Source organism: Mustela putorius, unplaced genomic scaffold (assembly GCF_011764305.1).
Source record: "Mustela putorius furo isolate JIRA1106 unplaced genomic scaffold, ASM1176430v1.1 tig00537227_pilon_pilon_pilon, whole genome shotgun sequence".
Taxonomy (NCBI): Eukaryota; Metazoa; Chordata; class Mammalia; order Carnivora; family Mustelidae; genus Mustela; species Mustela putorius.
The window spans coordinates 5986398-6005486 of record NW_025422368.1 but is presented as its reverse complement, the minus strand read 5'-3'; the positions used below and the strand labels follow the sequence as shown (position 1 = coordinate 6005486).

The 19089-nt window shown below is 38.4% G+C and overlaps 1 protein-coding gene across 1 annotated transcript in view; it reads left to right on the top strand.

Annotated features, from left to right (window-relative positions):
- The window catches only part of SPATS2 (spermatogenesis associated serine rich 2), a 143184-nt gene that overhangs the window by 90031 nt on the left and 34064 nt on the right, over positions 1 to 19089 (top strand). Inside the window, exon 3 of the mRNA XM_004778874.3 lies at positions 15800 to 15879. Within this exon, the coding sequence (XP_004778931.1) occupies positions 15800 to 15879 (80 nt within the window). The remainder of the gene's footprint in view (positions 1 to 15799; positions 15880 to 19089) is intronic.

Genomic DNA, 19089 nt, shown 5'->3' with positions numbered 1-19089 from the left:
TCAAAAACTACTGATGTAGTATGTGTTTGCTAACTGAACATAATAATAAAGATACATAAATAGATCGGTCGATCCCTATGCAGGTTTTTGTTTGGGCATAAGTTTTCAGCTCATTTGGGAAATACCAAAAAGAGTGATTGCTGGAGCGCATGGTAAGTTTTGTAAGAAACTGTCAAACTGTTTTCCAAAGTGCTTATACTATTTTGCTTTTTTACCAGCAGTGAATGAGAGTTCCTGTTGTTCCACATCCTTGCTAGCATTTAGTGTTGTCAGTGTTCTGGATGTGGGCCGTTCTAAGAGATGTGTAGTGGTATCTCATTGTTTTAATTTACATTTACTTCATGACATATGGTGTGAAACATCATCTCATATGCTTGTTTGCCATCTCTGTATTCTTCTTTGGGTGTCTGTTAAAGTCTTGGACCTATTTTTAAATTGTGTTGTTTCTTTTTTTTTTTTTTAAGGTTTTATTTATTTATTTGAAAGAGAGAGCTCACAAGTAGACAGAGAGGAGGGAAGCAGGCTCCCTGCTGAGCAGAGAGCCCGATTCAGGGCTTGATTCCAGGACCCTGGGATCATGACCCTGAGCTGAAAGCGGAGGCTTCAACCCACTGAGCCACCCAGGCGCCCCAAATTGTGTTGTTTCTTAATTGTTGAATTTTAAGAATTCTTTTTATATTTTCAGTAACAGTCCTTTATCAGATTTTTTTTGCAGATATTTTCTCCTAGTCTGTGGCTTGTCTTTTTATTCTCTTGTTGGTGTCTTTTGCAGAGTAGGAAGTTTTAATTTTAATGAAATCCAGCTTATCAATTCTTCCTTTCATGGATTGTGCTTTGTGCTGCATCTAAAAAGTCACTCCAAAACCCAAGGATATTTAGATCTTATTCTGTTATCTTCCAAGAGTTCTATAGTTTTGCAATTAACACTTAGTTCTGTGATCCATTTGGTGTTAATTTCTGAGAAGGATGTAAAGTCTTTATCTCGATTCATTTTTTGAATGTGGATTTCTGGTTGTTCTAGCAGCACTGTTGTAAAGATTTACATCCATTATATTGCCTTTGTTCCTTTTCTAAGATCAGTTGCCTTAAATCTATGTCAGTCTATTTCTTAGCTCTCTATTGTATTCCATTGATTCTTTTTTTTTTGTCTATTTTTTCCACCAATACTACACTGCCTTGAGTACTGTAGTTTTATTATTTGTTTGTTTGTTTGTTTGTTTATAAAAAGATTTTCTTTATTTATTTGACGGGGAGAGAGATCAAAAGTAGGCAGAGACACGGGGAAGCAGGCTCCCCGCTGAACAGAGAGCCCATTGTGGGGCTTGATCCCAGGACCCTGAGATCATGACCAGAGCTGAAGGCACACACTTAACCCACTGAGCCACCCAGGCACCCCCCCCCTTTTTAAAGATTTTATTTATTTATTTGACAGAAAGAGAGAGAGTACTGTAGTTTTATAATATGTCTTGAATAAGTGTAGTGTCAGGTCTTCATCATTGTTCTCCTTCAATATTGTATTGGCTGTTTGGTGTCTGTTGTCTCACCATATACATTTTCAAATCATTTTGTCAATATCCAAAAATAAGTTGGTGGAATTTTGTTTGGGATTGCATTTACTCTATAGACCAAGTTGTTAGGAAGTGGGGCGCCTGGGTGGCTCAGTCATTTAAGCATCTGCCTTCGGCTCAAGTCATGGTCCTGGGATGGAATCCCACATGGGGCTCTCTGCTCAGCAGGGAGCCCGCTTACCCCTCTCTCTCTGCCTGCAGTTCTGCATACTTGTGATCTCTCTCTGTTAAATAAATAAATAAAAATCTTAAAAAAAAAAAAAGTTGTTAGAAACTGACATCTTGACAAATTTTTTGAGTCTATCTACAAACATAGAATGTCTCCTATTTATTTGGTGCTTTCCTTTTTTTCCTCAGTTTTATAGTTTTCCTCATAGATCTTAAGCATATTTTGTTAGATTTATATGTAAGTATTTTATTTTGGGGGATGCTAATGTAAATGGTATTTTGTTTTTCATTTCAAATTCAAAATACTTCTTCATTGTTTTTATATGGGAAAGTGGTTGACTTTGTATATTAGTCTTGTGTCCTGCAACCTTGCTATAATCACTTAAAAGTTCCAGGAGTTTTTAATAACACTTTTTAAAATTTGTTAGTGAAATTTTTAAGCTTATAAAAAAAGAAAATAATACAATGGACTCCCAAATACTCATAACTCAGGTCCAGTAATTAACAACTGTCTATACTTTTATCCAATTGCAGTGGATTATTTTGTAGCAAGTTTCTGAAATCATCTCAGGAAAAGATTTTTTTTTTAATATTTTTATTTATTTATATGAGAGAAAGAGAGCATGAGAGGGGAGCAAGTCAGAGGGAGAAGCAGACTCCCCGTGGAGCTGGGATCCCAATGCGGGACTTGATCCCGGGACTCCAGGTTTATGACCTGAGCCAAAGACCATTGCTTAACCAACTGAGCCTCCCAGGTGCCCAAGAGTTTTGTTTTTAAGATTTTATTTATTTGTCAGAGAGAAAGAAAGAGAGCTCACAAACAGGGGGAGCAGCAGGTTGAGGGAGAAGCAGGCTCCCCACGAGCAAGGAGCCTGATGCGGGACTTGATCCCAGGACCCTAGGATCTGACCTGAGACAAAGGCATATGCTTAACCGACTGAGCCATCCAGGCAACCCAGGGAGTTTTTAAATAGACTTAAGAAGTACTAATCATAAAGGAGAAGAATTAATATCAGTGCAGTATTACATTAAAAATAATAACTAGGGACACCTGGGTGGCTCAGTTGGCTCAGTTTTATTTCTTAACCTAGGTAGTAGTATTTGAGTGTTTGTTCTGTGATAAATTATTAAACTGTGATACTTTATTTGTGTGTGTGCACTATAAATGTGTTATATTTCACAATAAAAATTTTTACTTTTTTTTTTTTTTTTTAAGATTTATTTACTTATTTTAGAGAGAGAGAGCAAGTGTGAGTAGGGGAGAAGGCATAGGGAGAGGAGAGAGAATCTCAAGCTAACTCTCTCCTGAATGTGGAGCCTGATGCGGGGCTTGATCTTACAACCCTGAGATCATGGCCCGAGCTGCAATCAAGAGTTGGGTGCTTAATTGACTGAGCCACCAAGGCACCCCCAGAGTAAAAAAACTTTTTAAAAAGATGTTCTATTAGGACAGAATGAGCTTAAATGTGTTATTTAGGTAACATGTGTCTTACCTTCATGAGTATAACAGTTAAAAGCTAGTATCTGCCTTGTGGTAATTGTAACAATTGTTTGGAAATAGAAATATTTATAATCAAAGTAGATAACTGATACATGATTTTTCCAGTTTAAGAAAGAAGAAGCAGACAGATTTAATTCTTACTTGCATGAAGGCTAATGAGTAAGGAGTGACAGATTTTGCAGTGCTGTGATTTTATGAGACAGGGCTGTTTTGTTAGAGATAGATTATGCAGTTACGATTACTTGTTCATTTGAAGCACAGGGATTGGGATGGGCTGGAAGGGGAAGATGTTCATTGTTTTACAGTGCTAGAAGGAACATCCAAAGCAAGGTCTTTTACAATGACAAAAGAATACCTCTCAGATCTAACTGAAATTAGTTCTCCTACATATGAAATGAAACACACTGTTTAAAAAATTAGTTCTCCTCACTTTCCTTCAGATTCTCAGGAATTCTATCATCTAGTCTGTACTGAGCTTAGTAATTAAAGATTTCTTTGACATTTAAATATCATAGTTCTTAAATATTTTAATTTTATTGATTTACCAGAATTGAGTTTCTTTCCTAAGATAGCTGGTAGAGTTTTTTTTGTTTTGTTTTGTTTTTTAAGATTTTATTTATTTGTTTGACAGAGAGCACAAGCAAGGGGAATGTCAGGGAGAGGGAGCAGCAGACTCCCTGCTGAGCAGGGATCCTAATGTGGGGCTCCATCCCAGAACTCTGGGATCGTGACCTGAGCCCAAGGCAGATGATTAACCAATTCAGCCACCCAGGCACCCCAAACTGGTAGAATTCTTGAGAATCTGAAGGACAGTGAGCAGTAGGAGCTAATTTCTTTTTTTTTAAATATTTATTTATTTGACAGATCACAGGCAGAGAGGCAGGCAGAGAGAGGGGGAAGCAGGTTCCCCACTGAGCAGAGAGCCCCATGTGGGCTTGATCCCAGGACCCTGGGATTATGACCTGAGCCGAAGGCAGAGGCTTCAACCCACTGAGCCATCCAGATGCCCCACTAATTTATTTTTTTAATGGTACATTCAGTTCACCCAATCCATCTTAAGCCCAGAACTATGGCATGTATTATATAATAAACAGGAATTAACAATCTCATTAATTAGATAAATTTTATTGAAATCTAAAAATGAGGGTTTGACTTGTAAGAGAGAAAATAGGCCATTGGTAGCTAAAAATCGTTTTTACTTCAGACTTAAGTGACCAACTCACCAGAGGCATTTTATAAGAGTTAATTCATTTGTAGACTGATTTTCTGGTTTTTAGATTATCCAGAATCCATGCTTTCTCTTTTTTCTCCTATTTTTACTGGCTATTCATCTTTAACCACATCGCAATTTATTTTTTTCTTTAAGGATTTTATTTATTTATTTATTTATTTATTTTTAAAGATTTTATTTGTTTATTTGACAGACAGAGATCACAAGTAGACAGAGAGGCAGGCAGAGGGGGAGGGGGAAGCAGGCTCCCCGCTGAGCAGAGAGCCCGATTCGGGACTCGATCCCAGGACCCTGAGATCATGACCCAAGCCAAAGGCAGTGGCCCAACTCACTGAGCCACCCAGGTGCCCTTATTTATTTATTTTAGAGAGAGAGAAAGATACAGCATGAGTGGGAGGGGTAGGTGGGGAGAAAGAGAATCTTAAGCAGGCTCCAGGATAAGTGCAGAGCCCAATGTTGGGCTCAATCCCAGGACCATGAGATCATGACCTAAGCCAGAACCAAGAGTCAGCTCCCAATCAACTGTGTCACCCAGGTGCTCCACAACTTATCTTTCCTTTCCCCAAAAGCAGGGAGAGATTAACAAGTAGAAACATAAAACTCATGACAGCCTTTCTTGCTACTTGGAAATAAAGACTTAACTATATTTAATTTTTATTCTATTTTAGTGCCCCATTCCATTAAAAAGTTTGCAAGTTGGCTGTAAATAGATATAAAAATAATCATCATGTGGCTTCATAATTTTTTAAGTAACAATTCATTTAATTTCTGGAACTATAGATAAGATATTATGACTAAGATATTTGTGCAGAGATGATCTAGAATCAGCAAAGAATATGTAGTGCTCTTAGTAATTGAAGATTTGTGTTCTTTTAAAAAAAAAATCATAGTTTTGGGGGCGCCTGGGTGGCTCAGTGGGTTAAGGCCTTTGCTTTCAGCTCAGGTCATGATCCCAAGGTCCTGGGATCAAGCCCCGCATTGGGCTCTCTGCTCAGCAAGGAGCCTGCTTCCTTCTCTCTCTCTCTGCCTTTCTGCCTACTTGTGGTCCCTGTCTGTCAAGTAAATAAATAAAATCTTTAAAAAAAATTATAGTTCTCAAATGCTTTTTTTTTTAAATTTATGAAATTGAGGGTTTTTTCCTGGAAAAGCTGGTAGAATTCCTGTGAATCTGAAGGACAGGAAGGAGTAGGAAAGAATTTGTTTTAAGCTGTGCATTTACTTTCATATGTGGGAGAACTAATTCCAAACTAATGGAAGATGGCATTGAGACAGAAGAGGTTGGGCATTAAAATCAATATCATTGCCTCCTGGCAATTCTCTAGAGTACATTACTAAGAAGGTTTCTGAAAGGTGGATAGAATTTTCTATCCAATCGCCATTCATGGAGGAATTTATCATTTGAACCAGTAAACCTTTTAAACAAGACCCTCAAGAATTCTTGGAACTTAAAAAAAAGAAAAAAGCCTATTCTGTTGCACTTGATGGGAACCTAGGAAAATCTGTTGGTAAGAGTGAGGTAGGCTTCAGTTGCTTGTTTCTGTCTTTAATAAAAACCCTGACTTTCCAGCAAGCTCTACCTGGAAATGTCAAAACTCATTCTAGAAGTTTGGAAATTTCCCCATGTAATTGCTTTGTCTTAGAAGAAGAGGCACACCATCCTTCAGAATGTAGTTGGAGAAGCACTCAAAGGGGCAAAGTAAAGAAAAAAAAATTTTTTTAACCAGCTGTTAAGACTATGACAGATGAAAGAAAATGAAGCAGGAAAATAAAAGGCTACTTCCTTTCATTGAAGACCCACTTAGCAGATTGATAGTGGAAGTGTGGATTTTTCTGAACACGTAAAACATAACAGTAGTCATCTGAAATGCATAGGAAGGCCAGTTGATAAAACTGTCTGTATCCTTGCAATCTACTGAGAAGATTTTTGTGTTTGGCCATCAGCAACCAAGATGGATTTTTTTTTTTTTAAAGACTTATTTATTTATTTATTTATTTGAGCGTGAGAAAGAGAGAGAGAACACACATGCACACACACACAAGCGTAGAGAGCGGCAGAGGGAGAGGGAGAAGCAGACTCCTAGCTGAGCGGGGAGCCTGACACAAGACTTGATCCCACGATGCTGGGATCGTGGCCTGAGTTGAAGGCAGATGCTTAACTGACTAAGCCACCCAGATGCTCTGCACAAATAAATTTTTTGAGTATTTCTGATTAGGGATGCCTGGGTGGCTCAGTTGGTTAAGCGTCTGCCTTTGTCTCAGTCATGATCCCAGGGTCCTGGGACCGAGCCCCATGTCGGGCTGTCTGGTGGGGAGCCTGCTTCACCCTCTGCCTGCCTCTCCCCTGCTTGTGTTCTCTCTCTCTCTCTCTCTGTCTCTTCTCTCTGACAAATAAATAAAATCAATTTAAAAAATTTCTGATGAAAGGGGCGCCTGGGTGGCTCAGTGGGTTAAGCCTCTGCCTTCAGCTCAGGTCATGATCCCAGGGTCCTGAGATTGAGCCCCGCATTGGGCTCTCTGCTCAGCGGGGAGCCTGCCGCCTGCCTCCCCCTGCCTCTCTGCCTATTTGTGATCTCTGTCAAATAAATAAATAAATAATATTAAAAAAAAATCTGATTAAAAAAGGTGTTAAGAAAATAGTATTTTTTCTAATGTAAATTTAAAATGTAGGGATCCCTTACTGAGATTCCAAATTCCTGCAATAAATATTTGGTAAACACCTACCATGAGCCAAGACATAGATGGTTTTTGTTCCCTTAGAGTTTTATAGTCTAGTGCAAGAGACCAATAAAAAAATAAAAATCATCTCAATAGGATAGCAACAGTGCATTAGTTTATGAAACTACACAGTACGAAATACATATAATAGTCCTCCGCAATAAACTACTATGAGGTGGAGATTATTAAAAGCTCTACTAGTTAGGGTCCTAAAAAGGTTTAGCCTAGCTGATATTATGAACACACAGTAAGACTCTTTTTTTTTTAAGGGTTTTGTTTTTTTTTTTAAAGATTTTATTTATGTGCCAGAGAGAAAGAGAGTACACACAGGCAGAGGGGCAGGCAGAGGCAGTGAGAGAAGTAGGCTTCCGGCTGAGCAAGGAGCCCGATGCGGAACTTGATCCCAGGACCCGAGGATCAGGACCTGAGCCGAAAGCAGCGGCTTAACCAACTGAGCCACCCAGGCGTCCCTCACTAAGTCTCTTTGAAAAGTACTGAAGTGGGGCTCCTGGGTGGCCCAGTGGGTTGGGGCTTCTGCCTTCGGCTCAGGTCATGATCCCAGGGTCCGAGGATTAAGCCCCACATTGGGCTCTCTGCTCAGCAGGGAGCCTCCTTTCTTCTCTCTCTCTGCCTCTCTGCCTACTTGTGATCTCACTCGCTTGTCAAATAAATAAATAAATAATCTTTAAAAAAAAAAGTGAAAAGTACTGAAGTGAATTCAATGTGATTATGAGCAGGTTGTCTACATTGTTGGAAAAGCCTATCTCCCACATTCTGGGCTGCTTACAGTAGAGAGAAGTATAGAAGGGACTCAGACCCGGGCATGGATTCTTATAGGAGCTACTGAATTTGTATCTTTGAATATAACAACTAAAAATTTAGGATTCTTGATTGTTTACATGTTTTTCCATTAACATAGATGACGGCAAATTACTGTACTATCCCTTCTGACAAGTGAAGAAAAAGATGGAATTATAATCTCTTCCAAAATACTTTAACTTAATTTTACATTGATGAGAAAAATCAGTCCTTGTACCATTTCTTACCCAAAGTCACACAATAAAAAACCTACAGCAGAATCAAGGACAGAGTCCAGGCTTAATGCTATACAACCTTAGTGCTGAACTCACCAGACATTAGTTCTCAAGTTGCCATTATTTTAACACTACCTGTATATCACCTTTCTTCTAAGGATCTCAGATTCTTGTTATTACGCACTGATATTCCTTACACATACATAAAACAAGCTGGGTAACAAAATTATTCATATTTCACCATGGTCAAAGAGAGGCCATCCTCCAGTTAAATGCAAGTAAGCCTACAGGTAAAAAACCTAGATGTACAGATAACCTAAGAAGGGTGACAATCACTTGTCATATTTTCTCAAATTGTATCAACTTCCTCTTAAAAATTAAAAGGTAGACTCAAGAGAAGAGGTTAAGTGCTAGTTCTTACAGAAATGTATCTCATGAGCAGCTGAATAACCTAAAGTTTTCCTTTAGCCTGAACATAGCCAGTCAATATTCAACTATCTAAAAGAAAATAACCGGTCTCTTGAAATTGTTTTTTTCTCATGAATCATACAGCATTTGTCATTTTATGACTGGCTTTTTTTTACTTAGCATGACGTTGTCAAAGTTCATCCATATTATAGTATATGTTAGAATTTCCTTTCTTTTTTAATGCTGAATAATATTCCATGGTGTGTGTGTGTGTACACATAAACACACAGTATTTTTTCTTTATCCATTCATGTATTGATGGACACTTAAGAGTTGTTCCTATATCTTGGCTATTGTGAATAATTCTGCTATAAACATAGATACAGAAATATTTGTTTAAGTTGCTGCTTTCAGTTCTCTTATGTATATACTCAGAAGTGGAATTGCTTGGTCATAATAATTTTACATTTAATTACTTAAGGAACCATCATATAGCTTTCCACAGCAACTGTACCATTTGACATTCCCATCAGCAGTGTATGAGGATTCCAATTTCTCTACGTGCTTGTCAACACTTGTTCTTTTTCTCTCCCTCTCTCCCTCTCTCTCTCTCTCTCTCTTTTGTTGATGGTCATTCTGATAGGTATGAATATAATCAGAACTTTTAATAAAATGAGTTTTAAAACGTTCAATACAGTATGGTCTTCAGGTGAAATTATAGATTATCAACAGATTTAGACTGTTTCAAAGTTTGTTAAGATATATGTATTAAAAAAGATATACAGGTTCAGTTCCAGAGAAGACTTACAGGTAGATGGTCAACAGGTACATAAAAAGGCACTCAACCACTAGATATCTACCCCAAAAGATACAAATGTAGTGATCCGAAGGGGCACCTGCACCCCAATGTTTATAGCGGCAATGTCCACAATAGCCAAACCATGGAAATAGCCCAGATGTACATCGACAGATGAATGGATAAAGAAGATGTGATATATTTATACAATGGGATACTATTCAGCCACCAAAAATTGCAGTCTTGCCATTTGCAACGATGTGGATGGAACTAGGGTATTAGGCTAAGCGAAATAAGTCAATCAGAAAGAAAATTATTGTGTGATCTCACTCATATGTGGAATTCATAGAAACTAAACAGAGGATCATAGGGGAAGAGAAAGATAAAACAAGATGAAATCAGAGAGGGAGACAAGCCATAAGAGTTTCTCAACCATAGGAAATAAACTGAGGGCTGCTGGTGGGGAGGGAGATGAAGGGATGGGGTAATTGGGTAATGGACATTCAAGAGGGCACATGATGTAATGAGTGCTGGATTTTATATAAGACTGATGAGTCACTGAACTCTACCTCTGAAACTAATAATACATTCTATGTTAACTAACTGAATTTAAATTAAAATTTTATTGGGAAAAAAAGAAAAGGTGCTCAACATTACTAATCACCAAGGAAATGAAATCAAAACTACAATGAAATAACACCTCACAGCTATTAGAATGGCTATTATCAAAAAGACAAGAAATAACAAGTGTTGGGGCAAGTGGGTGGCTCAGTCAGTTAAGCATCTGCCTTCGACTCAGGTCATGTCCTTCTGCTCTGTCCCCTCCCCTTGCTCTCTCTCTCTCTCTCTCTCTCAAATAAATAAATAGAATCTTAAAAAAAAAAAAAAAAGTTTTGGCTAGGATGTGGAGAGAAGGAAACCCTTGCATACTTTTTGTGGGAATGTAAATTGGTATAGCAACTATGGAAAACTCCTCAAGAAGTTAAAAATAGACCTATCACAGGATTTGTGTGATTTGTGTGATCTCACACAAGTGAAATACCCAATTCCACTTTTGGGTATATATCCCACAAAAACACTAACTTAGAAAGATATACGTGCTTCCATGTTTATTGCATTGTTATTTACACTAGCCAAGATAACAAAACAACCGTTCAGTGGCAGTAGATGGATGGATGAAGAAAATGTGTGTACACACACACACACACACAGGAATGTTATTCAGCGTTAAAAACAAAGGAACTGGGCACCTGGGTGGCTCAGTGGGTTAAGCCTCTGCCTTCAGCTCAGGTCATGATCTCAGGGTCCTGGGATGGAGTCCCGCATCAGGCTCTCTGCTCAACGGGGAGCCTGCTTTCTCCTCTCTTTCTCTGTGCCTGCCTCTCTGCATACTTGTGATCTCTTTCTCTCTCTTTCAAATAAATAAAAATAAAACCTTTAAAAAAAAAAAAAGGAACTTCCCACACAATGGAATATCATTTAGTCGTAAAAAGAAGGGAATCTTCCCATTTGTGACAATATGGACCTTATGCCAGGTGAATGTCAGAGAAAGACAAATATCCAATGATCTCATTTATACATGAAATATTAAAAAACAAAAACCAGCTTGTAGATACAGAGAATAGATTTGTGGTTACCAGAGAGCAGGGGGTGTGAAAATGGGTAAGGGTGTCAAAAAGTAACTTCCAGTTGTAAAGATAAGAAGTCATGGGAATGTAATATACGGCATGGTAACCCTAGTTCATTTACGTTGCGTGTTTGCAGGTTGCTGAAAGAGTGGATCTTAAGAGCTTGTCACAAGAAAAAAAATTTCGTAGCTATGTATAGTGACAGATGTTAACTACAGTTATTGCGATCATTTCATAATATATATAAATTGTGAACCATTATGTCGTATACCTGAAACTAATGTAGTGTTTTATATATATGTCAATTATACCTCAGTTAAAAAAAAGAAACTTGTTCAGGTTTGGTTTGACACATGGTATTATCAGACTCAGATATTTCTGTGTCATCCTCAGTGCCTAAAACAACTTTTGTCTGATTTTTGAAGCCAGCAAAAACAATAAAAACAAAGCCTGCAGTATTTGCAAATATGTCAGTGATACTGTAAATAACATACTTTTCCCAAAATGTTCTATTTGAAATAATTCCAAGAAACTTCTGAGGTGGTTCCTAATTGAGTGAAATAAGTGGTAAAAAGTTCAGATTTCCTGGTATCCTTTATGTCTTATGTGAGAGTAGTATTTAATGAACTGTTCTTTCTGTTTTCTTTTTAAATTTTATTTATTTATTTGACAGATCGAAAGTAGGCTGGGGGCGGGGGGCGGGGGCGGAAGCAAGCTCCCCGCTGAGCAGAGAGCCCCATGCGGGGCTCAACCCCAGGACTCTGGGATCATGACCCGAGCCGAAGGCAGAGGCTTAACCCACTGAGCCACCCAGGTGCCCCAAACTGAACTGTTCTTTAAGATTTAGTTCTTGGAACACCTGTGTGGCTCAGTCAGTTAAACATCTGCCTTCAGCTTAGGTCATGATCCCAGGGTACTGGGATTGAGCCCCATATGGGCTCCTTGCTCAGCGCAGTGCCTGCTTCTCCCTCTGCCTGCCACTCTATTTTGTGCACTCCTGCTGTCTCATTCTGACAAATAAAATCTATAAAAAAGATTTATTTCTTGCAGAGTACACACGTTCTCTATCATAGGATAGATATCGAAGGTTGAGATCCTCATTTCCTACCATTGGAATTAAGTAAATCTTAGGCTGTCTTTGCTTGAAAAAATAAGAAAATTGTTAAGTTACTAAATATTATTGATGGGAACAAAAAATGACTTTATCTATAATGCTGAGAGGCACTTGAAAACCAGTTCATTGAAGCAAGGTGTTTTTTTTTAAGATTTTATTTATTTATTTGACAGAGAGAGAGATCACAAGTGGGCAGAGAAGCAGGCAGAGAGAAGGGGGGGAAGCAGGTTCCCTGGTGAGCAGAGAGCCCAATGTGGGGCTCTATCCCAGGACCCTGGGATTATGACCTGAGCCGAAGGCAGAGGCTTTAACCCACTGAGCCACCCAGGGACCCCCGAAGCAAGGTTTTTAATCTACTTGAGTTGTTGGTTTAAGTTAAATGAGGCAGTGTTAGCAGGTGAGTAGGCAAGTTAAGATGTTGAATTACTGCTTTACCTTTTTGGTGAACTTCTGATTCAGAGTATAAATATGAAATTCGCATTTGTGCCGTGAGAGGCTGATCTGTATGCACTATCTCAGTGGCTTTCTTGCTCTTGACTTCTAGTTGGGTTTGGCCATTAGGCAGGCACCTGAGGCAGGAGATCAGAGACAGGGAGGAGAGTGAGGTGGTGGTTTTATTTACCAGTCTTTCCCTGAGGGAGGTCACTGTCCTTTGACCAAAGGTCATAGCTATGGGCCTGTGGCCCTCTCCATACCGGATGAAACAGATGAAAGAGCCTGAGTTTCTGGGTTCCAGGAATTGCTTGTTTCCCACATCTCTTTATAACTTAAGGGTAGCCAGGCACATTGCTATTACTAGCCAAGGATACTGCACTGTATCTTTTGCTTTCCCTCTTCCTTACTAGCACCTTTGAAAATGTTCCCTTTGGGGCGCCTGGGTGGCTCAGTGGGTTAAAGCCTCTGCCTTCGGCTCAGGTCATGATCCCGGAGTGCTGGGATCGAGCCCTACATCAGGCTCTCTGCTCCTGGGGGAGCCTGCTTCCTCCTCTCTCTCTGCCTGCCTCTCTGCCTGCCTCTCTGCCTACTTGTGATCTCTGTCAAATAAATAAATAAAATTAAATTAAAAAATTTTCCCAAAAAAAAAAAAAATGTCCCTTTATTAAACTCTGCTCAGATTTCCCAAGTTGAGTGTGCCATTTGTTTCCTACTGCGATCCTGACCACTTTATGTATTTTTAATCGTTACCCTTAACCGGTATGTATGCCAGATAAACCCTAATAATACTTATGCTAATTTTGTACTTTGTCTAATCTAATGTGTTGTTAAAGGATAAAAATAAAGTGTTAGATGATGTGTAAGAAGCTAGTAATACTAATAGTTCATTTAAATACAGACGCCAAAATGCTCTTTTGCTTCCACCTTAAAAGAGTTTGATGGTTTGATTCTTTAATAAGATTGTTGACATTCTTTGAATCATCTCATTGCTCATTAATTTGTCTTTAGGGGAGAGAACTTATAACATCCAAGTTAAATCATTTGGCTAACCTGTAGCAATTGAGTAGGTTACTGGATAGTATTTTGACGATACAGGATTTTCAAAAACTTTTCTCAGTTAATAAAGATAATTGAGAGTTAACCATGTTATATAGTCATCTGGAAAACTCAGACTTAAATACTGAGTTTGCCTGAAGTACAACCTAATTTTTAATTTAGGCAACAGTCTGAAAACTGCCAGTATTACAGATGTTAAATATAAATTAACTCATGGTTTTGGGACACCTGGGTGGCTTTGTCAGTTAAGTGTCTGCCTTTGGTTCAGGTCATGATCCCAGAGTCCGGGTATTCTATTGAGTCCTGTAACCGGCTTCTCGCTCGTTGTGGAGTCTGCTTTTCCCTCTGCCCCTCCCCCTGCTTGTGATCTCTCTCAATCTGTGCTTTCTCGAAAATAAATAAAATCTTTAAAAAAAATAATTCACTGTTATATTGGCAATTGGCAGTCATAGTTTTTCTTGGAATAACATCGACTCTATTCATGTCCTCTTTTCCACTTTTAGTACCAAGATGCTGTTACATTTCTAACTTATGAATTACCAGTCTTCATAGGAACCAGGAAGTATTTGAAAACCAGGATTAAATTGTAAATGAATATTTATTATTTTTAATTGAAGTATCGCTGACACACAGTGTTACATTAGTTTCAGGTGTACAACATCATGATTTGACAAGTTCATACTTTATGCTGTGCTCACCACAAGTGTAGCTCCTGTCACCATGCAACGTTATTACAGTACCACTGACTGTATTCCCTATGCTGTGCCTTTCATCCCTGAAAAAAGGCTTTAATTAAAACACATTTATAATGATAGCAAAAGAACTTGGAAAGTGTACTAGAATATTACTATATTTTTTATACCCCTCTCTTATTTTGTTCTAGCTGCCATAACCGACTGGGTAGCTTAGAAACAACAGAAATTTATTTCTCACAGTTTGCAAGGCTGGAAGTCTAAGATCATAGTAGGATGAGGGTCCTCTTCTGGGCTGCAGCCAGCTTCTCATTGCGAGCTTCCACCACAGGGCTCAGGGCTGGAGAGCTCTGTGGGGTCTCTTTCATAAAAGCACTAATCCCATTATGAGGACTCCATCTCAGGACCTATTCATCTCTCAAAGGTCCTACTGCTAATAACGTTATATAACACTAACACTTAAGGATTTCAACATACGAATTTAGTGCTGGGTGGTAGCAGCTGGGAGTAGGGGGTGGGCACACAAACACTTAAACCACAGCAACCTCTTTTCTTAAAATTTCTCCTTTTGCTTACTTTGTTGAAATTCTAACTCCCAAGCTATTCCCAAGTACGGCGCATGGATCGGCAGTGTTGATACTGCCGAGTACTAATCTTAGGCCACAAGCCAAACTACCAAATCAGAACCTGCATTTTAACCTGAGATTCCCCAGATGACATCAGAACTTGAGAAGTACTCTAACCATGTCCCGCCATTGCATCTCATTAGATTAAAACAAGGTTGCCAAGTGTTAAAGCTGAGGTAATTTATGGATCACATAGCCAAGGTAAAGAAATTGATTAAATTTGCAGATAACCTTTTCTTTATAAGCGCAAGGAAGCCAAACTTTTTGTAATCAGTCACATTGCACTGTTTTCCCATTTTGTGCTCATAGTGTAAGCTCAGGTACATTGCTTTGTTAAGCAATATGTTGGGGATACAAACATGAATGTATTGAGGGATTTTTTAGTCAAAAAAAAGTGTGTGGTGCAGTCCAGAAGATGGAAATTAGTTTCTTGTGTTGTTAATAATGGTATAGAAGCTCTCATATTCACATTCTCAGATTCATTTGTGTTAAATTTCACCTTGGGAACTATTCACTTGCAACATTTCTAAAGGGCCTTTTAAATTTAGGAAGTTAACAAAGATGTCAAGGTTTGCTGGACAGTCTTATATAGTTGATGTATTTAGTGTCTTTTTGTAGCTCTTGACAGTTTCTATTAAAGTCAAATGTTGTAATTTTAACTCCAGTGTAGTTATCAGTTATATATAGAATAGAATGTACAAAATAGCAACTAAATTGTTAACTATTAATGAGAGGAAAGCAGCTGGAATGGCCCTTCCATTTGGGGGGTGGATCACATGTTAGTTTTGGATCTTGTTGAATATATTTTTTCATTCTTATTCTTGCAGATACATCAGGATTCATTTTTGATTTGCAGTCCAATACTGTATTGGCCCAGGGAGGAGCTTTTGAGAACATGAAAGAGAAGGTATGACTAGTTACTATGGATAGTAAACTTGAATGTCAGTAAAATTTAGATGCTAATACAATCAGTGCCTACACAAACTCATTAAGAAAGTAAAGTATGGGGGCACCTGGGTGGCTCAGTGGGTTAAGCCGCTGCCTTCGGCTCAGGGTCCTAGGATCGAGTCCCGCATCTCTGCTCAGCAGGGAGCCTGCTTCCTCCTCTCTCTCTCTCTGCCTGCCTCTCTGCCTACTTGTGATCTCTCTCTGTCAAATAAATAAATAAAATTTAAAAAAAAGTAAAGTATGATTTTGTATGATTAATATGATAAATATTAGTTAATATTATAACATAATATATAATAGATGGCTAAGTATGTATCTCATTTGGCAGTGTTCTTTAAGGAATAACCTGAGTAGGATCTTTACATACATTTGGAGAGTTCAGAGCAAGAAGAGAAATAGACCTTCCAAGTAGTAATCCTCTGAAAGAAAAACAGGTGTTTTTAGTAATATAACCCTTAATGAGTTTTATTGAGAAAAACATAAACGCTCTATGTGCTTTCTCTATTTTATTAAAAAAAGTATATTGTTGGGGCGCCTGGGTGGCTCAGTAGGCTGAGCCTCTGCCTTTGGCTGAGGTCATGATCTCAGGGTCTTGGGATCGAGCGCCGCATCGTCGGGCTCTCTGCTCAGCGGGAAGCCCGCTTCCTCCCTCTCTCTGCCTGCCTCTCTGCCTACTTGTGATCTCTGTCTGTCAAATAAATAAATAAAATCTTTAAAAAAAAAAGGTATATTGTTGATTATGGAGTCACAGATATACTATATTGGTTGACTAATATAAACACTTTCACATTTTAAGTTAACAGGATCTTTTATTACTGAATCTGTAAGTTTTGCCTACAGTCCATTTTGTAGTGATCAGTACTAAGTTTTTTGCTCGTCTCAAAAATGTATATTACAGGGACACCTGTGTGGCTCAGTTGGTTAAGCGGCTGCCTTCTGCTCAGGTCATGATCCCAGCATCCTGGGATCCAGTCCCACACTGGGCTCCTTGCTCGGCAGGGAGCCTGCTTCTCTCTCTGTCTCTGCTGCCACCCTGCCTGCCTGTTCTCGCTCTCTCTCTCTCTCTCTCTCTCTCTGGCAAATAAATAAATAAAATCTTTTTAAAAATGTATATTAGCGCTCTTTGGATTATACGTTATATACCTTCCTACTTTGTGTGGTTTTAAACCTTATCATTGTTCAGGTAAGCCTGAAACAAAAAAAGGGTAGAATGATATAAAAGCAATTATACTAAAGAAGACTTAGGTTCTAATGCAGACTCTGATTATTAACTAGACAAGATACTTTATTTCTCTTCATATATAAAAGTACTTCCTTTTTAAGCAGTATGGCTGACTAAAGAACCTAGAAACATTCCTGTTATAAAATACCTAGAAATGAAGAATGAAAAATAACGTTCATTATTTAAAATGTATACCATAACACAAAAAAATAAAGGATATCCCTAGGGACCAAAGATATAGAGGACACTAAAAACCAGAGTGGTAAGCCTGAGCTAGGTAACTCTGATGTGTTTTGCCAGTCTCAATAGGAGGCCAGTGCCTTGTCCTTTAGGCCACTGTTGGCAGTCTCAATAAAAAATGGATTTTACCACACAGGGCCCTGAAGCCCAAGGGTTGTCCTGGGTTAGGATTTGGGGCTAAGGTCTTATATAAAGTTGAGATCCTAAAAATATTTCACCTTCAGGGAAAGGGTGAACTAGAACAAATCTTCCAACTGACTTGTGAACACAGTATTCATCTGTATGTATTTAGAGGGATATTTTAAAAGACAAAAAGAATTGCAGATCTTTAATTGTATTCAGTGTTTTAGCATTAGTAATATTATGTTGTAGTTTATTAGTAATATTTTTTGAATATTATAGAATAAAGCAAATGAGTAAAAACTTTTAGTGGATAGAAAAGAGATGCATATATAAAATTATATAAGAAAAAATTATGTAAGAAAAAGCCCTTTAATGTTATATTTGCATTGAAGATGTTTTTATGAACTCATATTTGAATTGAAGATGTTATTATGAACTCTTGTTGTAAAAAACAACATCTCCTAGTTCTGTCCTCTGAAAAAAACCTAGAAATAATGACTCCCCAGTAACAATGGACATACCCAGCTCTTAGATCTTGTTTCTAAGTACTATTCCCAACCAAAAAGAGCCATTACAAGAATTCATCAAAGTTGCTGGATATTAAATTGATATACAAGGGTGCCTGGGTGGCTCAGTCTTTAAGCGCCTGCCTTTGGCTTAGGTCATGATCCCAGGGTCCTGGGATTGAGCCCCACATCGGGCTCCCTGCTCAGCAGGAAACCTGCTTCTCCCTCTCCAACTCCCCCTGCTTGTGTTCCCTCTCTTACTGTGTCTCTCTTAAAAAATAAATAAATAAATAAATAAATAAATAAATAAATAAATAAATAAAATTGATACACAAAAATGAAAAAATATACAGTTATTCTCAAAGCTCCCAGAACAGAGGTGGCAGGGCGAGAGAATGGGTGAAATAGATAAACGGTATTAAGAGTACACTTATCTTGATGAGCACTAAGAAATGTATAAAGCTAAGAAATGTATAGAGGGGCGCCTGGGTGGCTCAGTGGGTTAAAGCCTTTGCCTTCAGCTCAGGTCATGATCCAAGGGTGCTGGGACCTAGCTCTCTGCTAGGCATGGAGCCTGCTTCCTCCCCCACCCCGCCCGCTCCTCTCTGCCTGCCTCTCTGCTTACTTGTGATCTCTGCCAACAAATAAATAAATAAAATCTTAAAAAAAAAAAAGAAATGTATAGAATTGTTGAATCATTATATTGTAACTAATACAACACTGTATGTTAATTATACTTGAGTTAAAAAGAAAACCTTAGGAATAAATCAACAAAATTGGCATTTCTTTTTTATTTTATTTAAAAAATTTTTTAAAGATTTATTTTGTTTTAGAGAGAGCATGCACAAACAGTTGGAAGGATATAGTGAGAGGGAGAAAGGGAACCTCCAGCAGTCTCCCCACTGAGCGTGAAGCCTACTGGGAGGGGCTAGATCCCATGACCTAAGACCATAGCCCCAGCTGAAATCAGGAGTCCTCCAACTCAACCAACTGAGCCATCCAGGCCCTCCTTGGCATATCTATTTTAGAGAACAACTTGTGTTATATAACGAATCTGTAGATGCCCTAATATTCAAGA